The 16,071-nt window shown below is 56.0% G+C and overlaps 1 protein-coding gene across 1 annotated transcript; it reads left to right on the top strand.

Annotated features, from left to right (window-relative positions):
- The first annotated feature begins 792 nt into the window (after window positions 1-792).
- Window positions 793-15,268, top strand: STXBP2 (syntaxin binding protein 2). The gene is made up of 19 exons (XM_007532815.3): window positions 793-900; window positions 5,045-5,094; window positions 5,563-5,644; window positions 5,803-5,879; window positions 5,997-6,075; window positions 6,259-6,362; window positions 9,342-9,490; window positions 9,681-9,765; window positions 9,844-9,974; window positions 10,490-10,597; window positions 10,868-10,925; window positions 11,033-11,098; window positions 11,224-11,304; window positions 12,144-12,282; window positions 12,538-12,647; window positions 13,299-13,394; window positions 14,503-14,588; window positions 14,698-14,855; window positions 15,097-15,268. Exons 1-19 carry the CDS (start codon window positions 864-866, stop codon window positions 15,180-15,182), a joined length of 1,782 nt encoding a protein of 593 aa, XP_007532877.1. The 5' UTR covers window positions 793-863; the 3' UTR covers window positions 15,183-15,268.
- Window positions 15,269-16,071: the final 803 nt, after the last annotated feature.

Genomic DNA, 16,071 nt, shown 5'->3' with positions numbered 1-16,071 from the left:
TGCAACAACAATAATGACAAGGGCAACAAAAAGGAAAAATAAATAATAAAGTAAAAATAAAAAGAATAAAACAAGAGCTGGGAAGAAAGACAGTATCATGATTTTGTTAAAGTCTCTCCAGCCTGAAGTTCTGAGATCTCAGGTTCAATCCCCAGCACGACCATCAGCCAGAGCTGAGCAGGACCTCAGACTCTTATCTCTCATGAAAATAAGATAATTTTAGAAACAGTGTTTTTATATTGCACCAAAGTCAAAGACTCTGGGGTGGGTGGGTGGAAAGAATACAGATCCAAGAAGGATGACAGAGGACCTAGTGGGGGTTGTATTGTTCTATGCAAAACTGGGAAATGTTATGCATGTACTTGTTGAATGTAAAACACTAATTCCCCAATAAATTAAAAAAAAAAAAGAAATAGTGTTTTTACAAAGTGCTAAGAAATAAAAGGTGGAGGAGGAGGAGAAAAAGAAGAAGAAAAAGAAGGAGGAGGAGGAGGAAGAGAATTAAGAAGGTTGTGTTTGAACTTCCTTCTGTGTGGGCTTGTGACCCAGCTGCTCCCAGCAGAGACAACTGGGGGGCGGGACCATGCCTAGGAGGGGCGTGGTCATTGCAATGGGGGCGGAGCCACAACGTAGGTGGGTGGGGTTAGCACTCACGAGGGGCGGGGCATGGCCCGCACGATAGGGGGCGGAGCCAGACCCCCTAGGAGGAGGAGCCATCCCCCACAAGGGGGCGTGTCCATATCTTCAAGGGGCGTGTCCAGTAGTCTGGCACTGGCGGGGGGCGTGGCCCAGGTGGCCGCACGCGCTGGCCACGCCCCCACCTTGAGCCCAACCCGGAAGCGGCGGCGGCGCCCCTGGGGAAGATGGCGCCCTCGGGGCTGAAGGCGGTGGTGGGAGAGAGTGAGTGTCTCCACTTTGGGGGGATCAGGCATCCGCATGCCCTGGGGGCCGGGGGCGCCTGCATTCTGGGGGTGGGGGTTCAGCCAGCAGGGCCCTGCTGGGGGCTCGGAGGCACCGATCCTCCAGGGGGCGGCCGGCCGGGGGCTCGGGTGTCCAGCTGGGCTCCCTTGGGTGGGCCTGGGGGTAGGGGGCGGCGGGGTGAGACCCGGGCCTGGGGTGACAGCGACTCCTGGGCCCCCGACGATGCCAACTGGATCCTTGGGATCCCCGATCTCCCAGCCCCGCCGAGTCCTGGGGGTGGGGTGGGGTGGGGTGCAGGGTAGGTGGGTGGAGGGGTTCCCAGGGTGCACATGGGAGTCAGGCTGGGTGCTGGCACCCGCCACCCCGGGTGGCCCGAGACCCCGGGGGCGTGTCCTGACCCACCTGTCCAGGCCCACCTGCTCACCTGGTCTGGGCCCGCAGGCCGCCCTGCGTGTTTGCTTAGGGGAGGAGGTGGGCGGGGGGGGGGGGGTCCCCTCTGGCTCTCCCTCCTCCTTTTCCTTCTCATCCTTTTTTGGGTAGTTCCGGGCCTGGGTTGCTCCTTCCGCCCTGGCCAACCTGATAAGAGTGGACATGACACTCTGGCAGGCAGGCGGGGCCGGCCACACAACCCCTCCCCCTCCCCCTTCTTCTCCCCCTCCCCCTTCTTCTCCTCCTCCTCCTCCACCTCCTCCTTCTTCTCCTTCTTCTTCTTCTTCTTCTCCTTTCTTCTTTTTTAACCAGAGCACTGTTCAGCTTTGGCTTATAGTGGTGCGGGGAATTGAACCTGGGACTTTAGAGCCTCAGGCATGAGAGTCTGTTTGCAGAACCGTTATGCTATCTACCCTCCGCCCTTCTATTTTTAATACATATTTATTTTATTCCCTTTTGTTGCCCTTGTTGTTTTATTGTTGTAGTTATTATTGTTATTGATGTCGTCGTTGTTGGATAGGACAGAGAGAAATAGAGAGAGGAGGGGAAGACAGAGACGGGGAGAGAAAGACAGACACCTGCAGACCTGCTTCAACACTTGTGAAGCGGCTGCCCTGCAGGTGGGGAGCCAGGGGCTCGAACCCCGGATCCTTATGCCAGTCCTTGCTCTTTGTGCCACCTGCGCTTAACTCGCTGCGCTACCTCCCGACTCCCAGCCTGCAAACTTTTAAGACCCTTCTACAGCCATGAACAACCTTTACCTCAGCTGAAAATTGTTTATCTTTATTTATTTATTCCCTTTTGTTACCCTTGTTGTTTTATTGTTGTAGTTATCGTTGGTGTCGTCGTTGTTGGATAGGACAGAGAGAAATGGAGAGAGGAGGGGAAGACAGAGAGGGGGAGAGAAAGACAGACACCTGCAGACCTGCTTCACCGCCTGGGAAGCGACTCCCCTGCAGGTGGGGAGCCGGGGGCTCGAACCGGGATCCTTATGCCGGTCTTGCGCTCTGCACCACTGAACTTAACCCGCTGCGCTACTGTCCAACTCCCCCTCGTCTCTTCTTCCCTCCCTCCCTCCCTCCCTCCTTCTGCCAGTCTTCATCTAAAACAGGAACCACCCCACCCCGACCCCAGTCACCCAGGGTTAGCAAGAGACAGGCAGGGATTGGAGTGTGTGTGTGTGTGTGTGTGTGTGTGTGTGTGTGTGTGTGTGTGTGTAAAACACTGAGCCCCATTTGATAGATGGGTAAACTGAGGCCAGGGAAGCCTCAGAGCAGGGATTCCTGGAGGGACTGGGGTGACCCTGGGCCATGTGGAGTAAGGGGGGGATTCTGCATGCAACCCCCAGAATTCGAGGTAGGAAAAGGGAGGCCCAACTTTGGATACGAACAGGTCCTAACTCTCCACTTAATAATAATAATAACAATAATAAATTTATTCATTTATATTTATTTATTTATTGTTTGCCTCCAGGGTTACTGCTGGGGCTCAGTGCCTGCACCATGAATCCACTGCTCCTGGAGACCATTTCTTTCCCTTTTGGTTGCTCTTGTTTTTATCATTGTTGTTGTAGTTATTATTGTTGTTGCTCTTGATGTTGTTGTTGTTGGATAGGACAGAGAGAAATGGAGAGAGGAGGGGAAGATAGAGAGGGGGAGAGAAAGACAGACACCTGCAGACCTGCTTCACCGCCTGGGAAGCGACTCCCCTGCAGGTGGGGAGCTGGGGACAAAAGAACCAATTTATTATTTATTATTTTTTAAATGTTTATTTATTTATTCCCTTTTGTTGGCCTAAAATCAATTTATTAATGAGAGAGTGAAGCGGAACCTCCCACTGCTGCATGCAATGCTGGGAATCGAACTCAGGACCTTATGTCCAAGGCTGGTTCCACTGTGCCCTCTTCTGGGCTGCCTTCTCCACTTAAATTTATGTCTGTCTGTCTGTATGTTTATATGTATGTATAAATGTATGTGTTTATTTGTTGGGTAGAGACAGAAGTCTAGAGGAGGGAGGGGGAGGTAGAGAGGGAGAAAGAAACAGACACCTCCCACCCCCCTTCACCACTCGTGAAGCGTCCCCTGCAGGTGGGGACCAGAGGTCTTGAACCTGGGTCCTTGAGCATGCTGACTTGTGCTCTACTTGGTACACCACTACCCACTCTCCCTGCCTTTTTTCTCTTTCTTCCTTTCCCTTTCTTTCTTTCTTTCTTTCTTTCTTTCTTTCTTTCTTTCTTTTGCCTCCAGGGTTGTTGCTGGGGCTCAGTGCCTGAACCATGAATCCACTGCTCCTGGAGGCTATTTTTTCCCTTTTGTTGCCCTTGTTGTTATTGTTATTGCTGCTGCTGTTGTTGGATAGGACAGAGAGAAATGGAGAGAGGAGGGGAAGACAGAGAGGGGGAGAGAAAGACAGACACCTGCAGACCTGCTTCACCGCCTGTGACTCCCCTGCAGGTGGGGAGCCGGGGGCTCGAACCGGGATCCTTACGCTGGACCTTGCGCTTTGTGCCACGTGCGCTTAACCCGCTGCGCTATCGCCTGCTCCCCTTTTTAAATTTAATTTTATTATTTAAAAAAGTATTTATTACCTTTTGTTGCCCTAATTTAATTTTTTTAAAAAAATAAAATTTTTTATTTATTTTTTCCTTTTTTATTTTTATTTTCCTTTTTGTTGCCCTTGTTGTTGTAGTTATTGTTGTTGTTATTGATGTCGTTGTTGGATAGGACAGAGAGAAATGGGAAAAGAAGGGGACGATAGAGAGGGGGAGAGAAAGACAGACACCTGCAGACCTGCTCCACCGCCTGGGAAGAGCCAGGGGCTCGAACCCGGATCCTTATGCCGGTCCTTGTGCTTTGCGCCACCTGCGCTTAACCCGATGCTCTACTGCCTGCCCCCCTTTTTATTTTAAAGATTGATTTATTGAGGAGAGAGAGAGAGAAGCACAGCCTCCCTCTGGCACATGTGATGCTGGGGATTGAACTCAGGACCTCAGGCTTGAGAGTCCAATGCTTTATCCATCGCACCACCTCCCGGGCCACTCATCTGTCCCGGGTTTTTGTGTACCTAAAAGTGTGTTTATCTGGTGTGACTTATGTCCCCTTGTCATTTTGGCGCTGAGGCTCCTTAGGTTAGCCACGTGTCGGGGGCTGGGGTGGTGGCACACAGGGTTAAGTGCACATAGTACGAAGCGCAAGGACTGGAGTAAGGATCCTGGTTCAAGCCCCCGGCTCCTCACCTGCAGGGGAGTCGCTTCACAATCGGTGAAGCAGGTCTGCAGGTGTCTGTCTTTCTCTCCCCCACTCTGTCTTCCCCTCCTCTCTCCATTTCTCTCTGTCCTAGATAACAACAACAGCAATGGCAACAATAACAATAATAACAACAACAACAAGGGCAACAAAATGGGAATGATGGCCTCCAGGAACAGTGGATTTGTAGCGCAGGCACCGAGCCCTAGCAACAACCCTTGAAGCAAAAAAAAAAAAAAAAGTCATGTGTCTTTTTGAGCCTCAGTTTCCCTATCTGTATAATGGGGTGACCCAGGAGCTACCTTAAAGGATAGGGATAGGGTTGGGGGAGCAAAATGATAGTAGCCACCTGGAAAACTTCAGGGGTGCAGTGAGGCCAGTCTCACCCCCACACACACACACCACTCCCTCCATCCTGAGCCCACCGTGGCCCTCTCCCTTCCCTGCAGAGATTCTGAGTGGGGTCATCCGGAGCGTCAAAAAAGACGGAGAATGGAAGGTAGGATCAGAGACTGATCGCCTTATCCCAATCCATGTTCTTGCCTGCCAAGGCCCTCGAGCCCCGGTGCCCCATGGGAGCGTCCCCAGGCACCAGGGGAAACTCCAGAGGCAACTTCTCTCTCTTTATCTCTTCATCTGAGCTACGGAAGAAGAGAAAGTTGCCTCGGGTGTACTGAGGATATGTGTGAGATCCCGGAGACCCTCCCCACTACAGTCCCATGGGGAGGACCCCCCCCACTCTGAATATATATGACCCCATCCTCACCTCCCCCCCAGCTTTCTTTTCCCTCAAGCTATGGGTCCACAGGGATAAGGGAAGGGAAATATGCTCTCGGCCCTCCCTGGTGGAGGAGACAGCTGTGGTCTCTCCTTTGTCCCCCACCCCCATCCATCCATCCATCATCCATCCATCCATCCATCCATCCATCCATCCATCCATCCATCCATTGTCCGTCTGTCTGCCCAGGTGTTGATCATGGACCATCCCAGCATGCGGATCCTCTCCTCCTGCTGCAAGATGTCGGACATCCTGGCCGAGGGCATCACTAGTGAGTGGAGGGGCTTGGGATCCCCATCTACATGGTTCCCCCCCACCCCCCGAAATGTGGGATCCTTTGATAGTCAGCGGCCCCTTGAGGCGGCAGCTCCCCCACCCCACCCCCATGTACCCCATCTTCCGTAACGACCCCCCACCCCCACCCCCCAGTTGTCGAGGACATTAACAAGCGCCGGGAACCCATCCCCAGCCTGGAAGCCATATATCTGCTAAGTCCTACGGAGAAGGTGATTGTGTTTGGATTTGGATTTTTGGGGGTGAGGGGGGCGGCGATCTGGAGACTGGGGGTGCAAAGCCGGGACGGGAGACTCACTTGCTTGCCCTCCTCGCCCCCGACCCCCAAGTCCGTGCAGGCGCTGATCGCAGATTTCCGGGGGACCCCGACTTACACTTACAAAGCAGCCCATGTCTTCTTCACGGACAGTAAGGGAGAGAATCAGGGACTCCTGCGGGTGTCTCATTCATTCATTCATTCATTCATTTTTTTCTAGGGGGGTGGGGGTGAGGGAGAAGAATCGTGGGGGTCTCTCTGGGTGACAGGGTGGGAGGGCTGTTTGGCTTTAGTGGTCATTCCCCGCCTCCACCCCCTCCCCCCGTCCCCCCCAGCCTGCCCCGAACCTCTGTTCAGCGAGCTGGGTCGCTCTCGTTTGGCCAAAGTCATCAAAACCTTGAAAGAGATTCATCTCGCCTTCCTCCCCTACGAGGCCCAGGTAAGCCCCCCACCCCCAGGTCAGGTCTGGTCCCGCCTGCCTCCATGCTGGGGGGGAGGGTCTACCTGAGTGGTCTCTACAGGCTCCGCCCCAGGTGAGGCCCCGCCCCCAGGCTGGGGGTGTACCCTTCAGGCTCCGCCCCAAGGCGGGAGGGGGGTATTATTCCTATAGGCCACACCCCTAAAAGAGGACACGCCCCTAGGCTGGAGTCTACTCCTGCAGGTCACGCCTCTCAAACAGGCCCCGCCCCTCGACGGGATTATCTCCACAGGCCACGCCCATTACAAGGCCACGCCCCTATAACAAGCCATGCCCCTAGACTGCAGGTCACGGCTCTCCAAAGTCCCAGGTTCAAGCTCCCGCACCACCGTAAGCCGGAGCTGAGCAGTGCTCTGGTAAAAAATAAAAGAGGACAGATAGAGAGAGGGAGGGAGAGAGAGAGAGAGAAAGAGAGAGAGAGAATATGAATAAAAACATCACCATGGAACATGCAATGCCAAGGACTGAGCTGAGGACCTGATATTTTCAAGTCCCATGTTCAAACCATGGTGTCACTTTCCAGCCTTTAAAACCTTCTATACAACATAGGCCCGACCACTCATACTATCTTGTTTTAATAAAAGTGATAACCGCTATGTGTCACATTCTCAGAAATAGTTCTAGGGGCTGGTGGTAGCGTACTGGGTTAAGCACACATAGTACGAAGCACAAGGATCTGCCCAAAGATTCCTGGTTCGAGCCCCCAGCTCACCACCTGTGTGTGTGTGGTGGGGGGAGGGGGACCGAGTTGTTTCACAAGCGGTGAAGCAGGTCTGCAGGTGTCTATCTTTCTCTCCCTCTCCTCTCTCGATTTCTCTGTCCTATCCAACAACAATAGCGATGGAAAAAACACCCTTCAGGCCAGTGAATTCCTAGTACAGGCACCAAGCCCCAGCAATAACCCTGGAGGCAATATATATATATATATATATATATATATTTCATTAAATAAAAGATTTCATTGTAAATTGTGATTTACTTGTATGTCTTGTCAGATTTTTTTTTTTTTTTTAGCAGAACCCTGCCCAGATCTCAAACAGGCCCTGCCCATAGGCTAGGGTCTACCCCTGCAAGCCACGCCCTTCATTCAGGCCATGCCTATAGGCTGGGGGGGATCTGCCTATGCAGGCTACGCCCCTCAAACAGACCCCACCCCTAGTCTGGAATCTACCCCTGAAGGTCACGCCCTTCATGCAGGCCACGCCCCTCAAACAAGCTCCACCCCTAGGCTGGGGTCTCTCCTTGAAGACCCCGCCTTTATGCTAGGGTCTACTAGCACTGAGGTTCTAGGACCACTCAGGAACTGACTGGCGTGTCCATGGTGACCCCCCACAGGTGGCCTGGGAGGGGGTGCGGGGCAGTGTCAAGAGTCGAGGGCTTGCAAGCATAAGTTCAGTTCTGTTCACTGCAAAGCTCTGTTTCTCTCTCTTTTATATTTATATTTATTTTCCTTTGTTTTTGCCCTTGTCTTTATTTTTGTTATTGTTGTAGTTATTAGTGTTGTTATTGATGTCGTCGTTGCTGGATAGGACAGAGAGGAGGGGAAGACAGAGAGGGGGAGAGAGAGACAGACACCTGCAGACCTGCTTCACCGCCTGTGAGAAATGGAGAGAGGAGGGGAAGACAGAGAGGGGGAGAGAAAGACAGACACCTGCAGACCTGCTTCACTGCCTGTGGAGCGACGCCCCTGCAGGTGGGGAGCCGGGGGCTCGAACCGGGATCCTTACGCCGGTCCTTGCGCTTTGCGCCACGTGCGCTTAACCCGCTATGCTGCCGCCTGTCTCCCTGTTTCTCTCTCTTACGGAATTAAAAGAACATTTTTTTTCAAAGGAGGGAATGTGTCCCAGGAGGGGGGAACATTGGTACTCTTTAAGTATAAGGTCCCTAGTTTGATTCCTGGCATTGCATGTACCAGAGGGATGCTCTGATTCTCTTTATCTCTCTCCTAAATAAATCGTGAGAGACAGACAAGAAGTGCAGTGGTTAAAGTGTTGGACTCTGAAGCATGAGTTCCTGAATTCAATCCCTAGCAGCACATGGACCAGAATGATATCTGGTTTTTTCTCTCTTTGCCTATCATTCTTCATGAATAAATAATATACTAGAAAGAGAGAGAGGGAGAGAGAGAGGGAGAGAGAGAGGGGGAGAGAGAGGGAGAGAGAGAGGGAGAGAGAGCGCACCTGGGAGGTGGCACATTGGATAAAGCTTTGGACTTTGAAGCGTGAGGTCCCAAGTTTGGTCCCTCGTGTCTGATGTGTCAGAGAAACGTCCTGTTTCTCTCTTTTTCTTACATAAAATCTTTAGCTTTTTTTTTTTAATATTTATTTTCTTTTGTTGCCCTTGTTATTTTATTGTTGTAGTTATTATTGTTGTTGTCGTTGTTGGATAGGACAGAGAGAAATGGAGAGAGGAGGGGAAGACAGAGAGGGGGAGAGAAAGATAGACACCTGCAGACCTGCTTCACCGCCTGGGAAGCGACTCCCCCGCAGGTGGGAAGCCGGGGGCTCGAACCGGGATCCTTACGCCGGTCCTTGCGCTTTGTGCCATGTGCGCTTAACCCGCTGCGCCACCGCCCCACTCCCCCTAAATAAAATCTTTAACAGGGATCAGGTGGTGGCGCACCTGGTTGAGCGCACCTGTAGCACTGTGCACAAGGACCCAGGTTCAAGCCCCTGGTCCCCATCCGCAAGGTGGAAGTTTCAAGAGTGGTGAAGCAGGGCTGCAGGTGTCTCTCTAGCTCTTCCCTTTCAATTTCTGGCTGTCTCTAGCCAATAAATAAATAAATAAATAGACATCATTTAAAAAAGAAAACAAAAGTATATCCTTTAGAGGGTCTGGAATCTTGTCCCACGGCTGACCGCAGGGAGCGAAAGAGAGCAGGCTCCGCGTGGCTTTTCTCCTCTTGGTCCCAGAACCCTTTCAACACCCCCCCTCCCCCAGGTGTTCTCCCTGGACGCCCCCCACAGCACCTACAACCTCTACTGCCCCTTCCGGGCGGAGGATAGGTCGCGACAGCTCGAGGTCCTGGCCCAGCAGATCGCCACCCTCTGCGCCACCCTGCAGGAGTACCCCGCCATCCGCTACCACAAGTGAGGGACCCCCCCCAACCTGCACCAACTTCGAGCCCCCCACCCCCCACATCCGGGTCTCCAGCCAATCCAGAACCCCTTTCCGGACCCCACCTCCCCCAGCCCCACTGACTGTCCCACCTCCAATTCCCATCTGGGACTGCCCATCCCTCCCCAACTCCATGCCTGCACCCCCCCCCCCAATTCTCAGGGGCGCGGAAGACACGGCCCAGCTGGCCCACGCCGTGCTGGCCAAACTGAACGCCTTCAAGGCAGACACCCCCAGTCTGGGCGAGGTGAGCGGGGCGCGCCAGGGGGGCAGACGGGCGCAGTCCGAGTGAGAGTACCAGCGCTCAGTCTTTCATCTCCTCCAGGGTCCGGAAAAAACTCGCTCACAGCTGCTCATCATGGACCGGGCAGCCGACCCCGTATCCCCGCTTCTGCACGAACTCACCTTCCAAGCCATGGCTTACGACCTTCTGGGCATCGAGCAGGACACATATAAGTGGGTGAACCCTCCCCTCCCCTCCCCTCCCCTCCCCCAAACCTGCCCCCAGCCACCCCAGTTCAGAGCCCTGACCTCCCTTGTTTCCCTGTGGCAACCGCAGGTTGGCCTAAGACCTGCTGGGCATATGACAGGACACATACAAGTGGGCGTATCCCCAAACCTGTCCCGTTACCCCCTCAATCCTTCCCCAGGGCCCTGACACCCACCCTAGCCCCCCAGTTTCCCTGTGGGGTCCTCCCCATGTTGGCCTGTGATTTCCTGGGTATTGAGAAGAACACATACCCCCCCAAACCTACCCCAAGTAGGATGTACCCCCAAACCTGTTCCGTGACCCCCTCAATCCTTCCCCAGGGCCCTGACCAACCCCCACCCTAGCCCCCTAGTTTCCCTGTGGGGTCCTCCCCATGTTGGCCTGTGACTTCATGGGTATTGAGAAGAGCACATGCCCCCCCAAGCTTGCCCCCCCAGCCTCTCTCTGGGCCCTAAACCCCTATTTCTCTGCCCCCCCCCAGGTACGAAACCACAGGGTTGAGCGAGTCCCGGGAGAAGGCGGTTCTTCTGGACGAAGACGATGAGTTGTGGATGGAACTGCGACATATGCACATTGCCGATGTGTCCAAGTGAGTATGGGGGTGTTCCCCCCAACCCCACCCCCCACCCCCCTATGTCCCCAGGCCCCTCCTCCTCTTCCAAGGTGGGCTGGGAACCCCATTCTTGGGCCCTGGGTGAGCAAACCCTCCAATGGGTCTCCCCCCTCTCGTGGGCCAGGCACTCTCTGGCTTTTACCACCACGACCAATCCCCCAAGCCCACCTCACCCCCCCAAATTCGGCACCGGCCCCCTCCCCACTTCCCCCAGCCTCACTCCTACCCGCCCCCCACCACCCCCAGGAAGGTCACGGACCTTCTGAAGACCTTCTGTGAGAGCAAGCGGCTGACCACCGACAAGGTAAAGCCCCCCTTGTCCCCTGATTTGTGGGGGGGAAGGCATGTCCCAAGGCCGAGGCGTTCCCTGACTCCCTGCCTTGGCCTCCCCTCCCCCCTGCCCCGCCCCAGGCCAACATCAAAGACCTGTCCCACATCTTGAAAAAGATGCCACAGTACCAAAAGGAATTGAACAAAGTGAGGATGACAGGTGGTGGTGTTGGGGGGGTAGGGGAGCCCCCCTCCTGTCCCCCCCATCAGTGCCTTGATTTACTTTCTGACACCCACCCCACCCCAATTCCCACCCCCGCCTTCCCCTGCAGTATTCCACGCACCTGCACTTAGCAGATGACTGCATGAAGCGTTTCAAGGGCACTGTGGAGAAGCTGTGCGGAGTGGAGCAGGTGGGGAGCGGATGGGATGGGGCGGAGCCTGTGGAGAAGCGGGGGGGGGGGGGGGGGGCTGGGGGAGGGGCTTGTGCGAGGGGCGGGGCGTTGCGAAGAGCTGGGTCTGTGGAGGACTAGAGCAGGACTAGGGGCGGGGCCACACGAGGGCGGGGCCCAAGGGGCAGACCAGGCTTCAGACCCCTGGGGGCGGGGTCTGTGGAGGAGGAGTCCAGGGCTGGGGCGGGGCCTCGTGGTGGGGGTGTGGTCTGAGTAAGGGGCGGGGCCTGCAGAGGCAGGTCTCAGCCTAGGGGTTGAGCCTACGCAAGGGGGCGGGTCCTGTAGGGGTAGACTCAAGCCTGAGGGTGGGGCCTGTTTGAGGGGCATGGCCTATAGAGGTAGACCCCCCCAGCCTAGGGGCTTGGTCTGTACAAGGGGCGTGGCCTACAGAGGTAGACATCCCCCCTGCCTAGGGTCCTGGCGTGCAGGGGTAGACCTCACCCTGGGGGCGGAGCTTGCAGAGGTAGACCACCTCCCTTCTAGGGGCGTGGCCTGTGGAAAGGGCGTGGCCTCTAGAGGCAAATCCCACCCTGGGGGCGGGGCCTTATAAAGGGGCGGGGCCTGCAAAGACATTTTCCTCCAGCATAGGGGTTAGGGGCTGGGAAGATCAGCCCTCCTCCCCCAGCATGGAGGCGGGGCCTGTGTGTGAGGGGTGGGGCCTCCTGACTGGCAGGTCTGCTGGGCGGGGTCCCTGCGAGGGCGGGGCCTGCCTTGAGACCGAGGAGCAGCCCCCAGAGGCCTGGCCAGGGCCTTCCCCCCACCGGGACACTCCCCCGCCCCCAACCTCCCCCCACCCGCAGGACCTGGCCATGGGCTCTGACGCTGAGGGCGAGAAGCTCAAAGACGCCATGAAGCTGATAGTCCCAGTTCTCCTGGACGCTGCTGTGCCCGCCTACGACAAGATCCGGGTCCTTCTGCTTTACATCCTGCTACGGAACGGTGGGGGCTGGGGGTGCGGCCAGTCCCGGGGGAACCCCCCCATAGATACAGACACCTCATCCACTGGGACTTCCCCCTATCTGAGACCTTTCCCCCCTCCCTGCTTCAGGTTTGCCCCCAACCTCCCTGGGGCACCCCCACGCCCCCCAAACCACGTGACAACACTCCATGGGGTCCCCAGCCCTCTTCCTCCTTAACCTAGGGGTCCCCAGGTGCCCCTGACCCCACCCCAGGTGAACCCCACCTGCCCCCCAGGTGTGAGCGAGGAGAACCTGGCCAAACTCATCCAACACGCCAACGTGCAGGCCCACAGCGGCCTCGTCCGCAACCTGGAACTCTTGGGGGGCACCGTGACCAACCTCGGGGTACGCTGGGTGTGGGGTGCAGGGGTGCAGGCTGGGGGGGCTGGGCATCAGGGGTGTATGGCTAGCTCTGGGCTACACCGCGTGCTGTTGTTGTTGTTGTGGGGGGTGGCAAGCTCTTACTGGAGTAGCGTGGAGCAAGCCGACTTGACGGGGTGGCCTAGGAGGGGACGCAGGGGGATAAACGTTGGACTGTCAGGCAGCAAGTTCCGAGTTCGATCCCCAGCATTGCATGTGCCAGAGGGAGGCTCTGCTTCTCTCTCTCTCCCTTTCTTTCCCCCCCCCCTCTCTCTTTCTCTCATTAATTAATAAATCATTTGAAGGCTTGGCAAGGAAGTGAGAAGCTGGTGTGTGTGTGTGTGGTGGGGGGCGGCAGTGGTGGTGTGTGAGTCTAGAATCTTGGGGTTCACTGCTGTCTCCCGTGATGGGGTGGCCACTTCCACCCAGGGCACCCCCAAATCACCCCCTAACGGTTTCCTCTGCTTAGTCTCCTCTCTCTCTGTCTGTCTCTTGTCTCTGGGTTTCTGTTCCATTTCCCCCGACTTCTCCACACACCCGTGCCCCACCCTCAGCCAGAGCAGCCCCCAACCCTGTGACCTGCCTCCTTCTCCCCCATGTCCCCCCACCCCCCCATCTCTGAACCCCAACCTTTAGGGCTCCGGGACCTCGAGCCGGCTGGAAAGGAGGCAGCGGACAGAACCCACGTATCAGTTGTCCCGCTGGACCCCACTCATCAAGGACGTGATAGAGGTGTCAGTGGGGCGGGGATTGGGGGGTAGCACCTGGAAGTGGGGGTGCTGGGTCTGATCTCCCCTCCTGGAAACCTTGCCTCCCCTCCCCCATGTCCTGCCCAGATCCAGTTGGCACCTGTTTCCCTCCAGGCTTAATGGGAAGTGTTCATTTCTGGGCATGCATGCCCCTTACATCTGATCTTGGGGGACAGGGCGAGCAATCCCCCAAATTCAGATCTGAAGGGCCCTCAAGGGAGAACCTCATCCCTTCTTGACTCAGTGGCTCCCTACTCCGTAGCCCCCCAACCCTCCCCCCCCCAAGGACCAGACCAGGGGTCCCTGACCACCGATTCCCACCTGGATCTTCGCTTCTTCTTCCCACAGGCCTGAATCCGATGTCAAAGTTGCCAAGGGCTGAGGGTTCAGACGTCTGTGTCCTCTAGGGACCTGGGGGTCTAGACTTCTGGCATCCCCGAGAGCTTGGGGGAGGATACATTCCTGGGTCCCCACATTCTGAGCCTCCCTACTCCTATTCCCAAATCTGGGAGTTCACACTTCTGGTTGAGGGTCCAAGAGTCCCAAATTCTGGGGTTCACATTCTTAGGTTCCCAAAGCCTGGAGGTCCCTGAGTTCTGGAGGCCCACAGTCTTGAGTCTCCAAGGGGCCTGGGGTCCATACTCCTTGCTCCTAAGATCTGGGGGGATCCCCAAGTTCTGGGGTTCCACACACTGGATTTTGAAGGTCTGAGGGTCCTTGAGTTATGGGCCCACACTCTTGGGCCCCATGTCCTGGAGTTCCACATTCCTGGGATCCCAAAGCCTGGGATCTCCAAGTTCTGAGGGTCCACATTTCTGGTCCCCAAGGGGGTTGGCGTACATATGCCTGAGTCCTCAGGGTCTGGGTTTGCTTTTTTTTCTTCACAAACTCTAGTCCCCAAGTTCTGGGGGTTCTAGCCTCTTAGGCCCCAAGGTCTGGGGTTCCACATTCCTGGGATCCCAAAGACTGAAGTCCCCAAGTTCTGGGGTGCAGAGATGCAGAGACATCTGATCCCCAAGGGCTCATACCCCATCCCCAGGGGTGTCCCCACCTCTCCTGACCCCCCCCTCCTCCCATCCTCCCCACCCCAGGATGCCACAGACGACCGTCTGGATCGCAGACAGTGGCCTTTTGTGTCTGACCCGGCCCCCTCATCCAGCTCCCAGGCGGCTGTCAGGTGAGGGCAGGCGGGACCCCCCCAAAGCCTGGCTCCCGACCCAAGGTGACCGCCTACCCCCACCCCCCGCCCACCCCCACAAACCGCCGGCACCCCTGTGACCCCGCAGCGCCCGCTTTGGCCACTGGCACAAGAACAAGGCGGGAATAGAGACGCGGGCGGGGCCGCGGCTTATTGTCTTCATCCTGGGGGGTGTCGCCATGTCTGAGATGCGGGCGGCCTACGAGGTCACCAGGGCCACCGAGGGCAAGTGGGAGGTGCTGATCGGTGAGTGGCCAAGGTGTGTGTGTGGGGTGCGGGGCTGGGGTGCTCCCGCCATGGCTGAGGGGCGACACCCCTGAGCTCTCGACACAAGAGGAGCCCGCTGTCTCCCCAGAAAGCGGGGAGGTAGCCCTGGCTGGCTGGGATGGAGAATGGGGTACCAGGATGGGGGGCTAGGGTTTGGGGGTGCTGGGGGACCCTCCCCCCGCCTCGCCCCTGCATCTCCTGAACTCTCATTCCTGCTCAGGGTCTTCACACATCCTCACCCCCAACCGCTTCTTGGACGACCTCAAGACCTTGGATCAGAAACTGGAGAACATAGCCCTGCCCTGAACCCCCAAGCCCCCAAAGGCCTCTCCTCTACCGGCAACCCCTCCCCCCCTCTTTCCCAGAATAATAAACGCTCCCCTTTCTCTCTGTCCTGCTTTTGTCTTTTTAAAAAATCTTTATTTATGGGGGTCAGGCGGTAGTGCAGCGGGTTAAGCATAGGTGGTGCAAAGCGCAAGGACTGGCGTAAGGATCCCAGTTCGAGCCCCCGGCTCCCCACCTGCAGGGGAGTCGCTTCACAGGCGGTGAAGCAGGTCTGCAGGTGTCTGTCTTTCTCTCCCCCTCTCTGTATTCCCCTCCTCTCTCCATTTCTCTCTGTCCTATCCAACAATGAACAACATCAACAATGGTAATAATAATAACCACAACGAGGCTACAACAACAAGGGCAACAAAAGGCAATAAATGAATATTTTTTTTAAAAAAGGCCTTCAGGAGCAGTGGATTCATGGTACAGGCACTGAGCCCAGCAATAACCCTGGAAGGGAAGCAAAAAAGAAAGAGAAAGAAAGAAAGCTTTCCTGTTCTTTAACCCTCTGGTAGCATGGACCCAGGGTCATTGTGGGTTGCAGAAGGTGGAAGGTCTGGCTTCTGTAATTGCTTCCCCGCTGAACATGGGCATTGACAGGTGGATCCATACTCCCAGTCTGCCTCTCTCTTTCCCTAGTGGGGAAGGGCTCTGGGGAAGCGGAGCTCCAGGACACATTGGTGAGGTCGTCTGCCCAGGGAAGTCCAGTTGGCGTCATGATAGCACCTGGAACCTGGTGGCTGAAAGCTGTCCTTGTTTCTTAAAAGAAAAAGAAAAAAATTAATGAGAGAGATAGAGAGACCAGAGCCCTGCTCAGCTCTAGCTGATGGTGGTCCTAGGGATTGAACCTGGGACCTCAGAGCCTCAG

This window comes from Erinaceus europaeus, chromosome 23 (assembly GCF_950295315.1).
Source record: "Erinaceus europaeus chromosome 23, mEriEur2.1, whole genome shotgun sequence".
Lineage (NCBI taxonomy): Eukaryota > Metazoa > Chordata > Mammalia > Eulipotyphla > Erinaceidae > Erinaceus > Erinaceus europaeus.
The sequence above is the reverse complement of the archived record's forward strand: the minus strand, read 5'-3'. Positions and strand labels throughout refer to the sequence as shown.